The sequence below is a fragment of the Tenrec ecaudatus genome, chromosome 1, assembly GCF_050624435.1.
Source record: "Tenrec ecaudatus isolate mTenEca1 chromosome 1, mTenEca1.hap1, whole genome shotgun sequence".
NCBI classification, from domain to species: Eukaryota; Metazoa; Chordata; class Mammalia; order Afrosoricida; family Tenrecidae; genus Tenrec; species Tenrec ecaudatus.
In genome coordinates, this window is record NC_134530.1 from 13,539,868 (window position 1) to 13,557,037 (window position 17,170).

The 17,170-nt window shown below is 53.8% G+C and overlaps 1 protein-coding gene across 2 annotated transcripts; it reads right to left on the reverse strand.

Moving 5' to 3' along the window:
- Positions 1 to 186: 186 nt before the first annotated feature.
- Positions 187 to 15,705, reverse strand: ECSIT (ECSIT signaling integrator). Of its 2 annotated transcripts, XM_075547509.1 has the most exons (9): positions 15,615 to 15,700; positions 15,280 to 15,359; positions 9,373 to 9,489; positions 4,868 to 5,285; positions 4,415 to 4,638; positions 1,465 to 1,522; positions 1,209 to 1,357; positions 941 to 1,046; positions 187 to 532 (listed from the first exon to the last, which is right to left on the reverse strand). In XM_075547509.1, exons 3-9 carry the CDS (start codon positions 9,466 to 9,468, stop codon positions 285 to 287), a joined length of 1,299 nt encoding a protein of 432 aa, XP_075403624.1. In that variant the 5' UTR covers positions 9,469 to 9,489; positions 15,280 to 15,359; positions 15,615 to 15,700; the 3' UTR covers positions 187 to 284. The 2 variants fall into 2 exon arrangements, with proteins under 2 accessions (XP_075403624.1, XP_075403615.1); XM_075547500.1 differs by lacking the exon at positions 15,280 to 15,359 and having other exon boundaries at positions 15,615 to 15,705.
- Between the last annotated feature and the right edge of the window lie 1,465 nt (positions 15,706 to 17,170).

The following is a 17,170-nucleotide window of genomic DNA, read 5'->3' on the forward strand; positions in this document are numbered from 1 at the left end:
CTGTCGTTGCGAGCGGACAGCCTCACCTTTCTCCTGCTAAGTTTGCACCACCAGCGTTGAGGTTAGCAGCCCTACCATACGGGACCGTGCCTCCTGGGAGCGCCCTTAAGGCAGGTTGTCACCCCGTGTAAAGGGGCTGCTCCACCTGAGATGCCAGGGAAGGGAGTCACACGGCCAGAGAGGAGGGAAGGCAAGGGAACGTTTATTTGCTGTACACTCCAAGGACGGCTTGTCCTCTCGCGCCGCCGCAGTCTCCTGGGGCCACACTGGGCCCATGCCAAGCCTCAGCTCTGGCCCTGCTGTTGCCGATGCAGGCTGTCACTCTCCTCCTCCTGGCCCTGAGGGGGCAGAGGTGGCTCTTCCAGCCCTGGGGAGGCCGCCAAGAGCTCCCCGGTGGACCCCGCCAGACGGAAGATCACGGGGATGCGGGCCAGGGCAGGGTTGGTCTCCTGCAGCCCTTGAATCCACTTGGCCAGCGTGGCCTGGTCATGAGCACCGGCCATGCACATGGCGAAGACAGGGCCTTCCTCCACTGTTGGGAGAGATGGGAGAGCGTTTGTGTGGTGGGGGCTGGAGACGCTCTCCGGGATCCCACAGAGCTTCAAGGGCGACAGCTTTCTGCTCCCTTGGGCCTCCAAGCCTCTGAACAAGCAACTCCTTCGACCTGGACAGCCCTTCCCACTCGTGACCTGTGTGTGATGCCTTCAGGTTCTTGAGGACTGCCCCAGGGAGCCCTGTGAGCCCTCCCCTTCCGCAGGTCTGAGCTGGTCACACTCAGCCTGCTCAGTGGGAATATCAAGAGTATGTGAATGAGATCTCACAGGCATGGTGACTTCAGGGTGGGAGCGGGTATGTGCCCATGCCTTCCCTGGGGCCTGTGTGTGGCAAGTGGGCTGTCTCAGCCTGGGCCCTACCTGAGTCTTGCCCCTCCCCCTCTTACCTTCATCAATATCAAACGTGTAGTCATCCCAGGCGCTCCTCCCGTAGTCCAGGTCCAGCTGCATGGGGTAGTATAGGTTCCACTCCTCTGGAGTCTCCTCTACTTCCTACTCCAGGTGGGAGGGAGGCTCGTCAGTGCCGTCACAGCCTGCCTCCCCACACCCCACACCCTCCCCTGCTCCACCCACCATCAGCTGCCCTCTCCCACCCTCTGCCTTGGCACCCCTCTCAGAAGCACTGTAGGTGGTGTCAGGCCACCCACCACTCACCCGCTCCTCCGGGGGCAGCAGGTCAGCTCTGAGGATGTGGTAGTAGACACACTTATCTCGGAGCCACAGGGAGAAGGGGCCCTCGACGAAGATGGGTCTGGCTGGGCTGTGGCAAGCCAGGGCGGCCTGCTGCTCGGGACTCTGGATTCCTGGTGTGGAGACAAGCACGCCCTTGGGTCTAGCCCACAAGCCCCTGGAATCCATCCTTCAGGCCCACCGGGAACCTGGCAGAGGCTGAGGCAGGTGCAGGCCTTACCAACGATGTGGGGCTGGGTGGGATCCGGTGCCCCCGTGGAGTCACTGGGCAAAGGCATCTGCAAGGAAAAAAGTGGGAGCTTGCGACAACTGCCCCACTAGAGGAGCGGGGAGCAAACAGGAATGGGGCCCCCTGGGAATTCAGGGCATCTCTTGAGCCGGTCTACTGGGCCTCTTATACATCACTTAAACCAGGTATCCTCAAACTGGCCTGCAGGCCACATGTGACCCACCGAGGACATTTATCCGGCCCGCCGGGTGTTTTTGCACTATTTTTTTTACTTCAAAATAAGTGTGCATAGGAATTTGTTCATAGTTTATTTTTAAACTATAGTCCGGCCCTCCAACGGGTCTGAGGGATAGTGAACTGGCCCCGTTTTAAAAGTTCAAGGACCCCTGGTAGTCCATTGCTTTTTTTTCCTCTTCCTTGCCCCCCAAAGTCTCTCTCTCACACTCACAGTTTTAGTTCCAATAAACATATCGAGTGGCTATGGGCTGGCATCAACTGGATGGCACCAAGTTTTTGTTTTACCCATAGTACTAAGGCATCTGGTGGTACAATTGGTAAGTACTTGTCTAGTTGAAGGTCAGCAGTTTGAACCAGCCAGCTGCTCTGAGGGTGAACAATATGATGGTCTGCCTAGGAAAAACCCAGAGTGGGGTCACTCCCACTCTGTTCTTTGGGGTCCCTGAGTCAGAATGGACCTGAAGGGAATGGGTACTGACAGCAATACATTTTCTTGGTTTCTTCAATAGCTGTAAAATAGCTCCGCCCTTACTACTGCCTCTGAAGCCATGGGGATGGATTTGGGGTCCCTGCCGTTGTTTCCCAGGGTTGAGATACACACCACGAGGGATGGGTTCAACAGTACCTCCCAACCATGTTGTGGTTTTCTCTCTTTCATTGGTTACACCATCACTTAGAAATGGAGTCAGACTGAGTGGTTTTTCAGTCTGTCTTGGTTTTAAGCTTTTGAGCCCACTAAAATAAACACACTATAGTACTCATCGTTGATGCTGATTGGTGTCGTGTAGTTGCTCAAAGGTGACCCTAGGAAAGAAACACTGCCCGGCCGTCCACCGTCCTCAACAGTCCTTCTTAGGAGGGAACCCATGGGGCAGCCACTGTGTCAAGCTATGTGGCTGAGAGTTCTCTTTTCCCTGACCCTCGCAACACTGACATGGTGTAGGAGTTGAGCTGGGCTAACAGTCTCACGTCCATGCCTGCCTCCTCTGCACCCCCCCCCCCACAGAGGATTCTTGTTCACGCATCTCATCTTCACGGGGTTACTTTGTGTACAGCAAGCATATACATGTGTGCACTCTGATGTCTCCTCGGCTCTCACACGGGCAGCTCACTGGTCGCGTTCTTCCTCGACAGCTCCGTGGTCCTACCACCTGGGGTGCCTTGATCCACAGAGCTGTGTCCCTGGCTGGCACTAGGTGGTTTTCACTCTCCGTGCAGGTGCTGGGGCAGGAGGGCGACGCTTCCACCACGGGCTCAACTGTTCAATGCATTTCTCATAAGAGGAGCCCTGGTGGAGTGGGTTTCGAGTTGGGCTGCTAACCCCGAGGTGAGCGGTTCAAGCCCATCAGCTTCTCCACAGGAGCAAGAGGAGGCCTACGCTGTGAGAGGTCTGCAGGCTCTGCTCTGCCCTGTGGGGTTGCCGACTCAGGATGGATTTAATGGCAAGGCACTGGGTTTGTTTATCCCAATGGGTGGTTGGGGGGGGAGGAGAAGGGGGGCGCCAAGTGTCTCAGCAAAGATGGAGCTGCCTGCAAATCGTAGGCTCTCTGGAAGGTGACACGGTGTTGGTACTGGCCGTGCCCCCCCCCGGGGGGGGAAGGAGACTGGGGGTGGGAGAGGCCAGCTCATGCCTGTGTGTTCTTGTGTACCCTTTGGCTTGTTTACCAGGTGGACGCATGGCTTATGAAAATGCGATGAATTGACAAGGACCTACCTCTCCATTCTGCGCTATGCTCCGGGCAGTTGATCCTCTCACCTGGATGCTCCGGTCACCCTCCATCCCTCCGCCCTCGCTTCCCACTGACCAGTACCTACCATCCGCACAACAGCCACGGGGAGCTCTTGACGTTACAGATTCCATGATTCTGACTCCCATAATTCCTCTTCAACCTCCCTACAGCTTTCCCTATCAGTCAGCCGGTTTAAACCAAATTCTAACCTGTAGTTCCCCCAGCCTCTTCTTCCTGCCTCCGGCCCTCTGGTCCCCCAGGCCCTGGCTCCAGACAGCCCTTTCAGCATCTCCCGGGATTCCCAGGATTTCCCCTGCTGTTCCCAACACTTGGACTCCACGCCTCGCCCTCCCATCCTGACCTCCCACAACCTCAGGGTTTGTCTCGTTCCCCACTGGAGCCTCGGGGGGAAACTGTCATCTGAGGTTCTCTGCGAGGGCCTCTGTGTATGCCCAGCGAGGCCTGACGGTGGGCGGGGGGCCTTTAGAGTGCCAAGGGGGACTTCATTCAGTCACTCCACCGACAGCTGCTGAGTGTCAGCTTTGTGCCAGGTATTGTGCTGGGTACCTTGGAGACCTGGTGGAAACTGAGTCATGGGTTTAGCCTGTGGGGGGCCCTGATCTAGTGGGCAAAACATGGTGAACAAGGAGGCAGATCCATCCATGGCCGGGGCAAAGTGCCTCAGTCGGGCTGCTGAAGAAGGGGCATGGGAGCAGAGACCTGGAGTCTCTGGAGGGGAACTTCCTGAGGACAATGTGCTTGCCAGCGGGAGCAGCAGGGCAGAGCTTACGGCCAGGAAGCAAGGCTGTGGCCTCGAACATGCTACGCAGAGTTCAGTAAGCTGCTATGAGGAACAAAGGCCTGGTACCCACTGAGGGTCGGGCAGGGAGTCCCACAGTCCCACCACAATCATTCCTGGAGGTGAAGCCATGCCCAGGCAGGCCATGATGGGGCGTGGGCAGGGGCAATGATACCTGGTAGATGGTGACCCTGGCGCTGAGGTCGGGCTCCATGTGCCGCAGGCCCAGCGTGGCCAGGTCCACAGGGTCCTGGGGCAGGTCCCGGGGCATGGGGAAGGGGTTGACGTTCTTGAAGCGGGAGAACCACAGCCGCATGCGCAGGAACTTGAGCATAGGGTAGCTTTTGCGTCCAAATATCTGAATCAGCAGGAACTCCGTCTCCTGGTTGGGCATCACCCCTGTGCAGACAGACCAAAGTGGGCAAGGTGGATGCGACCGAATCAGGCAGAGAGAAAGGAAGTCGGGGATTGATAAAGAGAGCGGGAACATTGATGGGGGAGGGAGGGGGGGGTCATCAGAGAGGTAAAGACCTGAGACCAGAAGCAAATGGGGCCCACAAGGAGGGGGGAGGACGGCAGTCGGAGCTGTGGGTGATGAGGCCGCTGGTGGCTGTTGTGGGGCCCTCACCGTGGTTCTCCATCTGCTCCAGGACGGCGATGCCGCACTCCTGCTGCCGAGGGTAGTGCAGGAAGATGCGCTGGATGATGTTGCGCGGCCGGAAGACCTCCTTGGGGAAGATGTCGAGCAGCAGGTTGTAGACGGCCAGGTCCCGCTCCACGCCGTACTGCCGCATCTTGCTCAGGGCCAGGTAGATGAAGTCCACGTGGCCCCGTCTATGCACGTTGTGCCGCGTGAAGTCCTGCACGGCCTGCACGAAGCTGGCCTTCTCGCGCGCACCGCCAGGCGCCTGCCCAAACAGCTCCTCGTGGGGCGCCTGGGCCTTGGCCGGCCTCCGGGTGGGCTCAGGGGGGCGTGGGACCAGCGACGAGTCTGAGCTGTGGGTGGCAGCACTGCCGTGGAGGCCCCGCAGGGCCAGAGGGGAGACCTGAGGGATAGAGGGGTGCTGCTGGAATCTGGCACCTCTCTGGGTCCCTTGGGGGCTTCCAGGCATCCCCAGGGAGGCGTGAGGCTGTGGTTACAAAGCCAGAGTCAGGCAGCATTGCCTAAGGTGAGGCCACGCTATACTGGCGTGGTGGTGAGGCCGCAGGCGCTCGTCCACTGCCGGTGGGCACTGGGAAAACCACAGGGGAGGCTGCACTCAGCAATGACGATCGTCCTGTTTCCAAACAGCCTGGAGAGCGACATGCCAAGTGACTTGTACAGTGGCAATGGCCATCAGCAAGGGGATCTTGACAATGGCCACAGGCCTGGACTAGGGACACTTGCAGTCTTAGTGCCGGCTAAGGGTCTTGCTGTGGGATCTGGACACTAACCTCAGGGGAGCCCTATTTTAGGAGGACCAGCCAGGTGTGAAATGCGAGTGGGTTCCCAGAAATAGCCACGTTGTGGCGGCTGTGTGAAGTCTAGTTGTAGCCATCTCATAGTGCTCAGCCCCCCGAGGTTGGCAGTTCGAGCCCATGACGTCAGCCTCACACCCTGAGGCACGCCGTCCTACAGGCTTGGAAGTGGGCTCAATGGCAGCTGGAGCGGTCGCTGGGCTAGAACCGCCACCCTTTCAGTTAGCAGCTGAGCATGTGCGCCAGCAGGGTGCGCGGGTGCTCTCTCCCTGTCTCGGTGTGGGCGCAGGGACAAACCATCTCCGGCAGGGAAGACATAAGCAGTAGCACCGTTTGCCTCCAGACGGAGAAGGAACTGAGTGGGGCTTGGACAAGAGAGGCACAGACTTGTCACGATGTGGTCTCAGAGCTTTCTGAAACATGGACTCCTTCAGGACAAGCAATGGCATTCCCTATTCCACTTAAAAAAAAAATAACTGAAAAGGAAAACTCAGGTCTTAGAGTCAGCAGGAATCTCGACCTGACGGCACTCGGCCAGGTGACGGCCACCTCCTGCTTTAGTGTTTGGGTCTCAGTTTCCCCATCGGTAAGGATCACCTTGTCTTGGCCAGGGAGATCTCTTGTTACCCAGAGTGGGGAGTGCTTGCTAGACAGAAGTTGGCGAACTGTGACCCGTAGGCCGATCCCAGCCCGCTGCTAGCTTTTCTAAATAACATTTTATTGGAATGCTCTAAAAACACCGCAAACAAACAAAACCTCAGACTCACTGCCATGAAATTGATGCGGACTCATTGCGAACCTATAGGACAGGGGAGAACGGCCCCTGTGGATTTCCAAGACGGTCACTCTCTACAGGAGTAGAAAGCCACGTCCTCCTCTCCCAGCAGTGGGCGGTTTCAAACTGCTAACCCTGCAGATCACAGCCTGGTGTGTGACACAGCCACGCCTGTTCATCCCACGTCGCCTGTGACCGCTTCAGGGTTTCAGCAGCAACAGAGTCGACAGAGTTGACTAGCCCAGCGGTTCTCACCCTCCCTAAGGCCGCGACCCTTTCATACAGTTTCTCACGTGGTGGTGACCTCCAACTGTACAATCCTTTTCGTTGCTACTTCATCACTGTCATTTGCTACTGTCATGAATCAGGTGACCCCTGTGAGAGGGTTGTTGAACCCCAAAGGGGCTCCGACCCACAGGTCGAGAATATTTACTCTTGACCCTTGAAAAAAAGTGAGCCAACCTCTATTGCAGATGGCATGGGCAGAGTCCTTCTGTTAATTTAAGCTGGCCTAAAGGAGAATGGCAACATGCAAGGCATCTTTACACACAGCTGAAGAGCTCACACAGGGGAGCTTCCAAAAGCTCATGGAAAAAGTGGAATGAAAAGATAAGCGAATCAACGATTAGGGCAGAGAATGTACGGATGTGCTTTATACAACTGATGTGTGTATATGTGTGGGTTGTGAAGAGTTGTATTAGCCCCTAATAAAATGTAAAAAAAGAAAAGAAAAGATAAGCGAGTCTCCCCACAAACTGAAGGTAAGTGAAGATTACTGAGTGTTTACTGCCCTCCAAGTACTGCTGGGCCCTTCATTAGCATGTTTACAACGGCCCTACTAGGGCCTCGGCTCCCTGCGCTTACGTGACGGACACCCCGACACCAAAGCCCAGAGACCAGCTGGGACACTGGTGTCACACAGCTGCACAGGGCAGACTGGAGACTGGTCTCCACCCCTCCGCTCTGCTGCCCACGACAGCTTAGAAATGAAACGAACCCCCCCAAAAACCGACTGTCACTGTAGCCACCCTACCGGGCCACCTAGAACTGCCCCCGGGGCTCCCACACTGGCATCTGTGCAAAAGTGGACGCAGACGGAGGTCGCTTCCTCCCTTGGAAGCACCTGGTGGGTTGGAACCACTGACCTTGTGGTTAGCAGTCAGGCGCTTCACTGACCTAACAATGAAATGACTATTGTTATTGTTAGGTGCCATCGCGTCAGCTAAGACGCACAACAGAACTAAACACTGCATGGTCCTGGGCCATCCTACGGTTCCTCTGCTGGAGCCCCTCCATCTAGGCGAGGGCCTGCCCTTCTACATTACCAAACATGGTGGCTCTTTTTCCAGGGACTAGACTCTCCTGACAATATGTCCAGAGTAGGAGCCAGATCAGGTGGTGTTAAAAACAAAAGAGAACATGGCATTGATGTCAAGTGAAAAGGTAGGCAACCAGGGGGAGCCTTGTTGGCACAGTGGGTTACTGCTCTATGGGAGAAAGGTGAGGCTTCCTACTCCCCTGAAGAGTTACGGTCTTGGCAATGACTGATGTAGAGCCTTATCAGGGGCGAGGAGAGGCGTCTGAGGGGACTTGAACAAAGGATGAATACGGGGAGGGTGCACGAGAATGGACTGTCATGACGTATATATTATCCTTTAAAAACACAGCTGTGGAGTATATGACATGTGAATTTTAAATCACGAAAACTGAGGGGTAGGGGCGGAAGAGTTGCAGCCTCAGAGCCCACCTGGGGCTAAAGGGGTCACTGTGAGTGGGAATCGACTCCGTGGCCATGTGTTGGGTTTGGGGTTAATGCAGCAGAGAGGTGCTGTGCTGGCAGCCTCGCTCGCGTGGCTGCTGACTGAAAGGTCATGGCGTTGAACCCAGCAGCGTCTCCCAGGGAGAAGAGGCCTGGCGACCTGCTCCCGTTGAGGGCGCAGTCTCGGGAGCTCGGTGGGCAGCGCTGCTCTGCGTTCACTAGGAGTTGGAATGGACTCGAGCCCTGACAACAGGTCTGGTTTGCTGAATTCCCGAGCTGGGCAGTGTGTCCGTGGAGCCACTGGAAAGGCCGTCCTGGAATACCCAAAGTGGGGACGCACCACAAAGGGGATCATGCGAGTAAAACGCTCCACCCCGAGCTTGGGGCGGAACAGCCGCTAACGTCATACCGCCTTCCCACCGTTACCTGTGGCACGGTTGCTTGCGTCTTCCGGTCACTTTGGGTGAGTTAGGAACTTCAGTTTCCTACCCATCTTTAGAAGTGCTTATGGGGGCCGCCCACAGTCACCACCCAAAGCTACTCAGCTCACACTTTTTTTTTTCTTGTCAAATCTCACCTCCTCACCCATCTGGGCACCACCCAACTAAACCCAAACCCACCACCATTGAGTTGCTTTGGACTCAGGAACCCTACAGAGGAGAACAGAACCGCTCCCTACAGCGTCTGAGGCGGTGCATCTGCACGGGAGCAGAAACAGCCTCACCTTTCTCCCACGGAGCAGCTGACGGGTTCAAACTGCTGACCTTGAGGCTGGCAGCCAACATGGAGCCCACTACACCACCAGGGTTCCGATATGGGTACTCAAACCAAACTCACTGCCATCGAGTTGATGCTATGGGGAATTCAGAGCGACCCCCCCCACCCCCCCGTAGGGCAGGGTAGAACTGCCCCTGTGGGTTTCCAAGACGGTAAACCCTTGACGGGAGTAGAGAACCTCATCTCGCTCCTGCGGAGCCACAGGTGGTTAGCAGCCCAGTGCTTGACCACTGTGCTACCAGGGCCCCCTTATGGGCACTAGCACCTCTTACAAATAAGTTAGGGACCTGCAACCTGAGTAGACAGACGGGGTGGGTTTTGAAGGGATCGGGACCAATCCCAGATTTCCTCCCCTGACTGTTACCTGCGAGACGGGGGCTCCTTTGAGGGCAGCTCCACGGACGCCAGCCCAGCCCCGAGAGAGGCTCCGGGCCAGCAGGATGGCTTGGGCCCAGCTCATGGCAGCTTGTCAGATGACTACCTGGCCAAAAGAAGAAACACCATCAGCCCGGTATCGTCACTCATTAAGAAAGAAGCCCCACACGGTCAGAGACTAACTGGAGTCTGGACAAGGCCCACGGTGAGTCTCAGTGGCCTTGTGTGCTCACCCGTATGATAGGGCTTAGCTGACTTGTTACAAACAAGGGTCCTTGCTTCTGATGGACTGGACCTTTCACTTTCTCCAGGAATTAGCTTCTGCAATGGTCCCCTACCTCCAGGATCATTTATTTTTTATTAAAAAAGAAAAGGACTTATTGATATATCGTTCACCTTTGCGACGCGTACAATTCAGTGGGTTTTAGGGTGTTCGGAGACTTGTGCGCCTACCCAGAAACCCTGTACCTGTTAGCAGTCACTCCCTTTCCTCTGACCCCCCAACCACAAAGCCGCCACGAGTCTCCTTTCTGTATAGTTCCCTTTGGGGCATTTCGTATGAACAGAGTTGGAGAACATGTGTGTTTTTGTCTGTTTTTTTGTTTTACTTTGCGTGTTTTCAGGGTTCGTCCACATTGTAGCATGCACAGAACGACATTTCTAGTCATTGACCCGTGGTGTGAGGCCTGGTGGCACAGTGGTTACGTATTGGGCTGCTAACCACAAGGCCAGCGGTTTGAAACCAGTTTGTAGGGTGGCTGTGAATCGGAATGGATTCGATAGCAGTTGGGTGTTCCTTGTTTTGAGTGACTTTAAGCGCATCTTACTTATCGTCATCAATTGCCAGACATCCTGCTTGTCTCGACAAGTTGACTCATGCTGCTGGGGTACCAGTCTCCGAGTGAACAGAGCTGCCGGGACATATGGCAGTTGTTATTCGGAGGAACCACGGATCTGTTTCTACAGGGGCCTCCCATGATAGGCCCACCAGCATCCGTGTTCCAATTCCCCCCCACTCGCCCCAACATTTGTGATTGCCTGTTTTTTTCAGTTCGAACTATCTTCAAACGCACTTCTGTTGACTTAATTCCAACACTTAAAAACCTTGCAGGGCAGACTAGAGCGGCTCCATGGGGTTTCTGAGACCATAAATCTTACAAGAGCACAGAGCCTCATTTTTCTCCCGTAGCTCTATCCTAGTAGGTGTGAAAAGATGTAAAAAGTAGGATGGTGAGTTCTGCGTGCATTGGTTGGGCTGCTAATTACAAGGTCAGCAGTTCAATGCCACCAGCCACTCAGCAGGAGAAAAATGCTGTTTGTTACTGTAAAGTCTTAAATCTTTTTATTGGGGCTCATAAGGCTCTTATCACAGTCTGTACATACATCAATTGAGCAAAACACCCTTATACATTCGTTGCACTCGTCATTCTCATAATTCACCTTCCACTTGGGTTCCTGGAATCAGCTCAGTTTCCCTTTTTCCCCCCATCCCCTCCCTCCCCGATCCCACCCCTGGTCCCTTGATAGTTCATAAATAATTATTATATCTTACACTCCCCGGCGTCTCCCCTCACCCGCCTCCCCATTGCCCATCTCCCAGAGAGGAGGTTACACATAGATCTCTGAGATCGGTTCTCCCTTTCTACACCCCCTTCCCTCCTGGTGTCGCCACTCCCACTGCTGGTGTTGAGGGGTTCGTCTGTTGTAAAGTCTTATAAAACCCTGTGTCTTACAGGGTAGCCAGCAGCGGGGATAAACTTGAAGGCAATGGGGGTCTGCATGTGAAGCGGGACCTCACTGGTTTGCCTTTTCCCCATTTTGATAATGTTGAGAGCAATTTTCCTGTGCTGGCCGACCATTTGTGGAGCTGCTTTGGAGAAGTCTCTTCAGACCCCTTGTCAAATAAAAAAACCCACACTTGGGTTCTTCCCTCTTTTATTATTGAGTTCTCAGAGTTTGTTATTCTGGATTCAAGACCCTCACGATGGTGGCGTAATGGTTATGTACTGGGTTGCGAAAGCAGTTCAAAGCTAGCAGCCTGCTCCCCAGGAGAACGACAGGGCTTTTCTAGGCCCATGAGCAGTTAGTCTCAGAAACTCACAGGGGCAGTTCTTCCCTGTCCTATAGGTCACTATGAGTCAGCACGGGCTTGCTGGCAGGGAGCGAAACAAAAAGACTAATGGTTTACAAACAGTGTCTTCTGCCTCTATGCCTTTAACCTTAAGCCCAGACCCCATTATCTTGATGACGTTTTATAACTGGAAGGTGTGAGTCCTTGCAGTTTTGTTCTTCAAGGTTTTCTTAGCTAATCTGGGCCCCTTTCATTTCTATAGGAATTTTAGGATTAGTTTGTTAATTTCTACAAGAAAGCCAGCTGGCATTCTGATGTCGTGTTAAGAGATATACAGTTCATAGGTTTTCCAATGGATTTGGCCTATCGTCCTCTTTTCAGGGGGGAAAAAAATTCACTCAGCCTCCCTCTGGCAATTAAAAACTTTTGGGATTTAGCCCATAGTGCAGGATAAAGTCTAGGTAATCTGCTTTTGCAGCCCCCTGGATTGTTCCAGAACCTACTGGGGGTCTGGGGCAGGATTGCCCATTTTGAGAAAGTTATAGATCAATTTGGGGAAATATTACTATTTTAACAGTCAGTCTTCAGATCCATGAATAACAGGATGTGATCTCTCCATTTATTTGTATATGCTTTAGTCTTGAACAGTGGAGAGTAGTATTCAGTGTACTAATCTCACACGTCTTTTTGTTAAATTTTTCCATAAGTGTCGTTTTTTATGAAGGCATTATAAACAATTGTTTTCGTGATTTCATTTTTGCATTATTTGTTGCTTGTGTATAGGGATACATTTTTATCTGCTGATTGTGTGTCCTGCAGCTTGGCTGAGGATGACGATTTACCAGTTCTAATGTTCTTTAGTGTATTCCTTTAGGATTTCTGCATACAAGATCACATTATCTACCCATCAATAGTCTACTTTTTCCTTTCCAATGTGGACGCCTTTGACTTCTTCTTCTCCCGTCTGCTCCAGCCACCCCCTCCAGTACCACGTCAAAAAGGAACGTGAGAGCAGACATCCTTAACTTCTTCCTGCTCTTCAAGTCTTTAAAGTGTGATGTGAACTGTGTGTGTTTTGGTAGATGCCCTTTTTCAGGTTAAGAAAAGTTCTATTCGTTTTTCTTTTTTTTAAAGAAAAGTTTGTTAGGCGTTTGTCACGAAAGGGTGCTAGATTTTGCCAGATGGCTTTTCTGTCTCTACTGAGATCATCATACATTTTGTGTCCTTTATTCATCTGTCTATTACGTGATTGATATTTAAAGACTAAACTGCCTTCCTAGGGTAAATCACGGTGCATAGTCCTGTGGATGTGCTTTTGGACTCGACTTGTCAGCATATTTGTGGTGAAGAAAAATGTTTTAATCTAGTTCTCTACCCAGGTCTCCCCCCGAGCCCAAGGTCAGCAGTTCAAAATCACCAGCAGCTCTCCTGGAGAAAGAGGCGGCTTTCTGTCTCCACAGGGGCAAGTTCTACCTTGTCCTATAGGGTCACTGTGTTTGTTTGTTTTGGGGGGGGCTCAAACTCTCTGTAACTCCCACAAAGTGACTGGGTAGGACTATGCAAATAGGGCATGTGTGACACTAAGAGAGGGGACTGGTCAATTTACACACACACACACACACACACACACACACCCTGCGATAAGGATGAGCCATCTTTGACGTAGCAGCAGAAAGAGAAAGCCTGAGGAACTTATGCGGTGGCGGAGGCCCGATGCAGCAGAGACTGCGCAGAGACTCAGAGGAGCAGCTCCAAGACTACGGGCCACCTCCTCATCTGGCCGAGACCACAGGACCGAGGTGGGCTAGCTTGCTGGCCCGTGGAGGCAAAGGCCAATGGACCACGTGGCTGAGAGACGGAAGGCCGGGCGTGACTTGGCTGCTGAGTGAGGAGACCAATGAGTGGAACCTTACTGTTTGCGATCCGGACTTGTGGTAACCCACGGCTTCTCTAATGTTAGGCATCATCAAGTCACATTTGACTCGTAGAGACCTTAGTGCAGCAGAAGGAAACAGACCCGGGGCTGGCACCATCCTCAGTTATTCTCATATCGGAGCCCATGGTTACAACCACTGTGTCCGTCTATCTTGTCACGTGCCTTCCTCCTTTTCCAGGGATTGGCCTCTCCTAACATGTCCAAACGATGTGAGATTTAGTCTCACCATCGTTGCTTCTAGGGAGCATTCTTGCTGCATTTCTTCCGGGACAGATTTGTTTCTTCTTTTGGCAGTCCACGGTACTTTCCATATTTGCCAGCACATAACTCAAACACATCGATTCTTCTCCGGTCTTCCTTATTCAGTGTCCAACTCTCACATGCATATGAGGCAACTGAAGACAGCATGGCTTGGGTCAGGGGCGCTTTAGTCCTCAAAGTAACATTTTCAACACTTTAATAAAGATGTGCAGCAGTTGTACCCAAGGCCATGATTCCTTCACTGCTGCTTCCACGAGCAATGATTGTAGATCCAAGCAAGATGAAATCTTTGACTACTTCAAGTTTTTCTTCCCTTGTGAGTACTGTCTGGGAGTTCTGGGCAGTGGGTCAATGTATTATCAAACTCAGCAAAATGTTGAGTGGCGTGGGAGGCGTGGCTGATCAAAATAGGTATTGAAGGCTGGAGCGTGGAGGCATGTCTGACTCTTACCTCCTGGCACAAGGAAAGCCAGAGGACACCAGAGATGTCCACCTCCACTGTCGTTCATGGCAAATACTGTTGACCCTACTCCCGTGAGTTTCTGAGACTTTAACCGTCACACCTTTCTCCTGCAGAGTGGCTGGTGGTTTTGAACTGCTGACCTTGAAGCTAGCAGCCCATGGAATAACTCACTCCTTCACCAAGAGCTTCTTCAGCTACAACCCAGATAGATAGATGAAATCAGGCACCAGATTTTTAAAGCACACCAATGACTTGAAAGCCTCGCTGCTCAAAATGTGTGCCCAAGATGTGTCGCTTCCGTTTATGGAGCACCTGCTCCATCAGAAGCTGCATTTTCACAAGAACCCCGGACAGGGTCTCCTGTGTGTCTGAAAGTGTCGGAAAAGATCTATGCACAGATGGCTCCCAACTGCTTATTTCCCATAACAGCCCAGAGCTCCAGCCTCACATGCTACCTTAACTGACTCCAAACTAGGTCCCTGTTGGAACTTGTTCCTCCCCCATCTCAGCCAGGGGCACCAGTGCTCCTCGTTTGAATAGGTCACAAACCTAAGTGGCAGCTCTTAAGTCCACAATCGATCTCTTCCCCCACTCCCGTTCCTGGTGACTCTTGCCAACACTGGACCATTTCTTTCTATCCACAGGCCAACCCTCCCCCATGCCCCAACCCAATCCCTCTCCCCTGGATACATGAAGCCTTCAGTCTGTTCTCTTTGCCATTGGGGTCCGAGACAGCTTTTAAAACTAAACTAATTTCAGTGCTTTCTGCCTAAAATCACTAGTGATTTATCACATTAAAATCCTAAAGGGTTTACCTCCTCAGCCACAGTGTCTTTGACAAGCTATGTTTTACTCGTTTTAGGATTCTTGCGCTTTCTTTCCCGGCGCGATTTAAAACGAAACTTCCCCAGACCCACCCACCTATGAGATACCTTCCTGGACCGACCTGCCCACAATCTCAAAGCCCCCCCGCCGTCGCCAACATTACAGCATTTGCTCAGGAAAGCGGGGAGTTCAGTCCTGTTTCCTGCTGGGGCCCTAGCACCTGGGGCACGACCTGCTAAGTGGCAGGGGCCCGGCAAGGATCAATGGCAAAAGTAAGCTCTTCTGTGAATCTCTACAAGGACCTTCCCCAAATCTGAGCGCCGCGGCTGAGGGTGCGTACGGCGGCTCTGCGGCGGGCTGCCCAGCTTCTGCGTCCCTCCTGCGTGTTGCAAAGCGGCCGCCGCGGGTTCGAATCCCCACCTGCGAACGAACGACGTGCAACGTGAGCTCCGGGCGAGGGTCCGAACCTCTCCGGGTCCCAGCGGTCTCACAGCGGGAGATAAGGAATGCGGGCTGCGGGAGCGCTTTCCCGCGTGTCCGCGTCCCGCAGCCCCAAAGGTCACGGCGCCCTCCCTGCACCTGGGGCTCCGGGGTCAGCCCTCCCGCGCTTCCAGGAGCCGGAACGAGCCACCTCGGGGCCCAGGGGCTCGCGCTGGCCCTCCGCCTGCGGCCTACCTTCTCACGCGGCCGGCCACCGTCTCCTGACCGGCTCGGTCCGGCCGCTGGGCGCCGCCATGTTTGCCCGAAGAGCTTCCGAGTCGCCGCCCCCGACCCCGCGGCGACAGCAAATCCTGAAGACCGATTTCGAGCTGTCCCGCCTACCACGAGAGGAGCACCAATGGGAAGGCTGGAGGACCTTGGCCCCGCCTTACAGCAAGCCACGCCCCTCCCTTGAAGCTAGTCCTGATTTCCCACCTGGGCACCGTGCACTACGAGTGGGGAGAGCAATGAGTCTCCGTTTCCGAGGCTGGGAAGATGGATTTGGGGGACCTGTAATGCCTGTCCAAGGCTACAGTTTTCCTTCGAGGAAAAGGGGAGATGAGTGATCAAAGATGGAAGGGATGTGAATTCCATCGCCTCACCTATTGAAGGGACAATTATGAGAGCTTACTGGGCAGCATGCGTGGTCGAGTAGAGGAGCAGCGAGGAAGAGGAGGGCCCTCGAGGAGATGGGGGGACAGAGTGGTGTCAACAGTGAGCTCAAGCGTAGAAGCCATGGTGCGGATGGCGCTGGACTGGGCAGGGTTTCGTTCCGTTGGGCATAGGATCGTTGTGTGTCAGAACCGACCTGACGTTTCACCTAACAACAACAACAACAACAAGCAGCCAGGGTGGTTTGGGGTTCAGTTGGATTGACCCTTGCCAAACAGTCACATATTTACTACTGCAGTCAGAAGCAGACACTGCCCCTGGCGTTTTTTTGCCTTCCCACCTTCCACTGGGAAGGAGTCTGGTTTGGTCCTTAGGCCACCCTCACTGAAGGTTGTGGGAACTGTTCAAGGCTGTGTGTCCTGGGACTCTGAAAGGACGCAGGTCGCTGGGATGTTGGAGCGATAAGATAGTGGTGGAGCGTTGTGGATTTTACTTTGTCTCCAAACTCAAGCAAAGGTGTATGTTTATGTGGAGGGGTTGGGGACTGTATAAGTGTGGGTGGTCCCTGTGTGTGTCGGTGTGAGCTAGGCCATTCTGGGTGTGTGTGGTGGTGGTGGTGGTGGGTGGGTAGGGAAGCACTGTTTCTTGGGTGTGCATGTTGCTGCATGGGTGCCTGTCAGGGCCTGTTAGGGTCAACTGGGCTTCCATGAGCCGACCCTCCTTCAAAAAAAACTCACTGCATTCAAGTTTCTTCCGACTCCCAGTGGGGTAGAATTACCCCTGTGGTTTTCAGAGATGCCAACTCATTGCAGGACTGGAAAGTCTAATCTTCCCCCCGCAGACCAGCTGGTAGTGCCCAAGTGCTGACTTTGCGGTAAGCAGCCACAGGCATAACCTACGTTGCCACCAGAGCTCCGGGCTGACCCTGCTCCCTATGTCTGGGTATGTGGGGGAGCCACAGTATTCTGAGGGTGCCCAGGTGAGGAAGGGACCCCACTAGGAATGAAGCTGTTGCTGCTGAGGAACTGCCTCACTCTACCCCAGCCAAGCACATGCATGAGGACCTTGGCCCTCGACAGGTCAGAGCAGCCTCCGGTGGGGATCAGTGAGTACTTGGCTGCCCTTACCCACGGATTGGC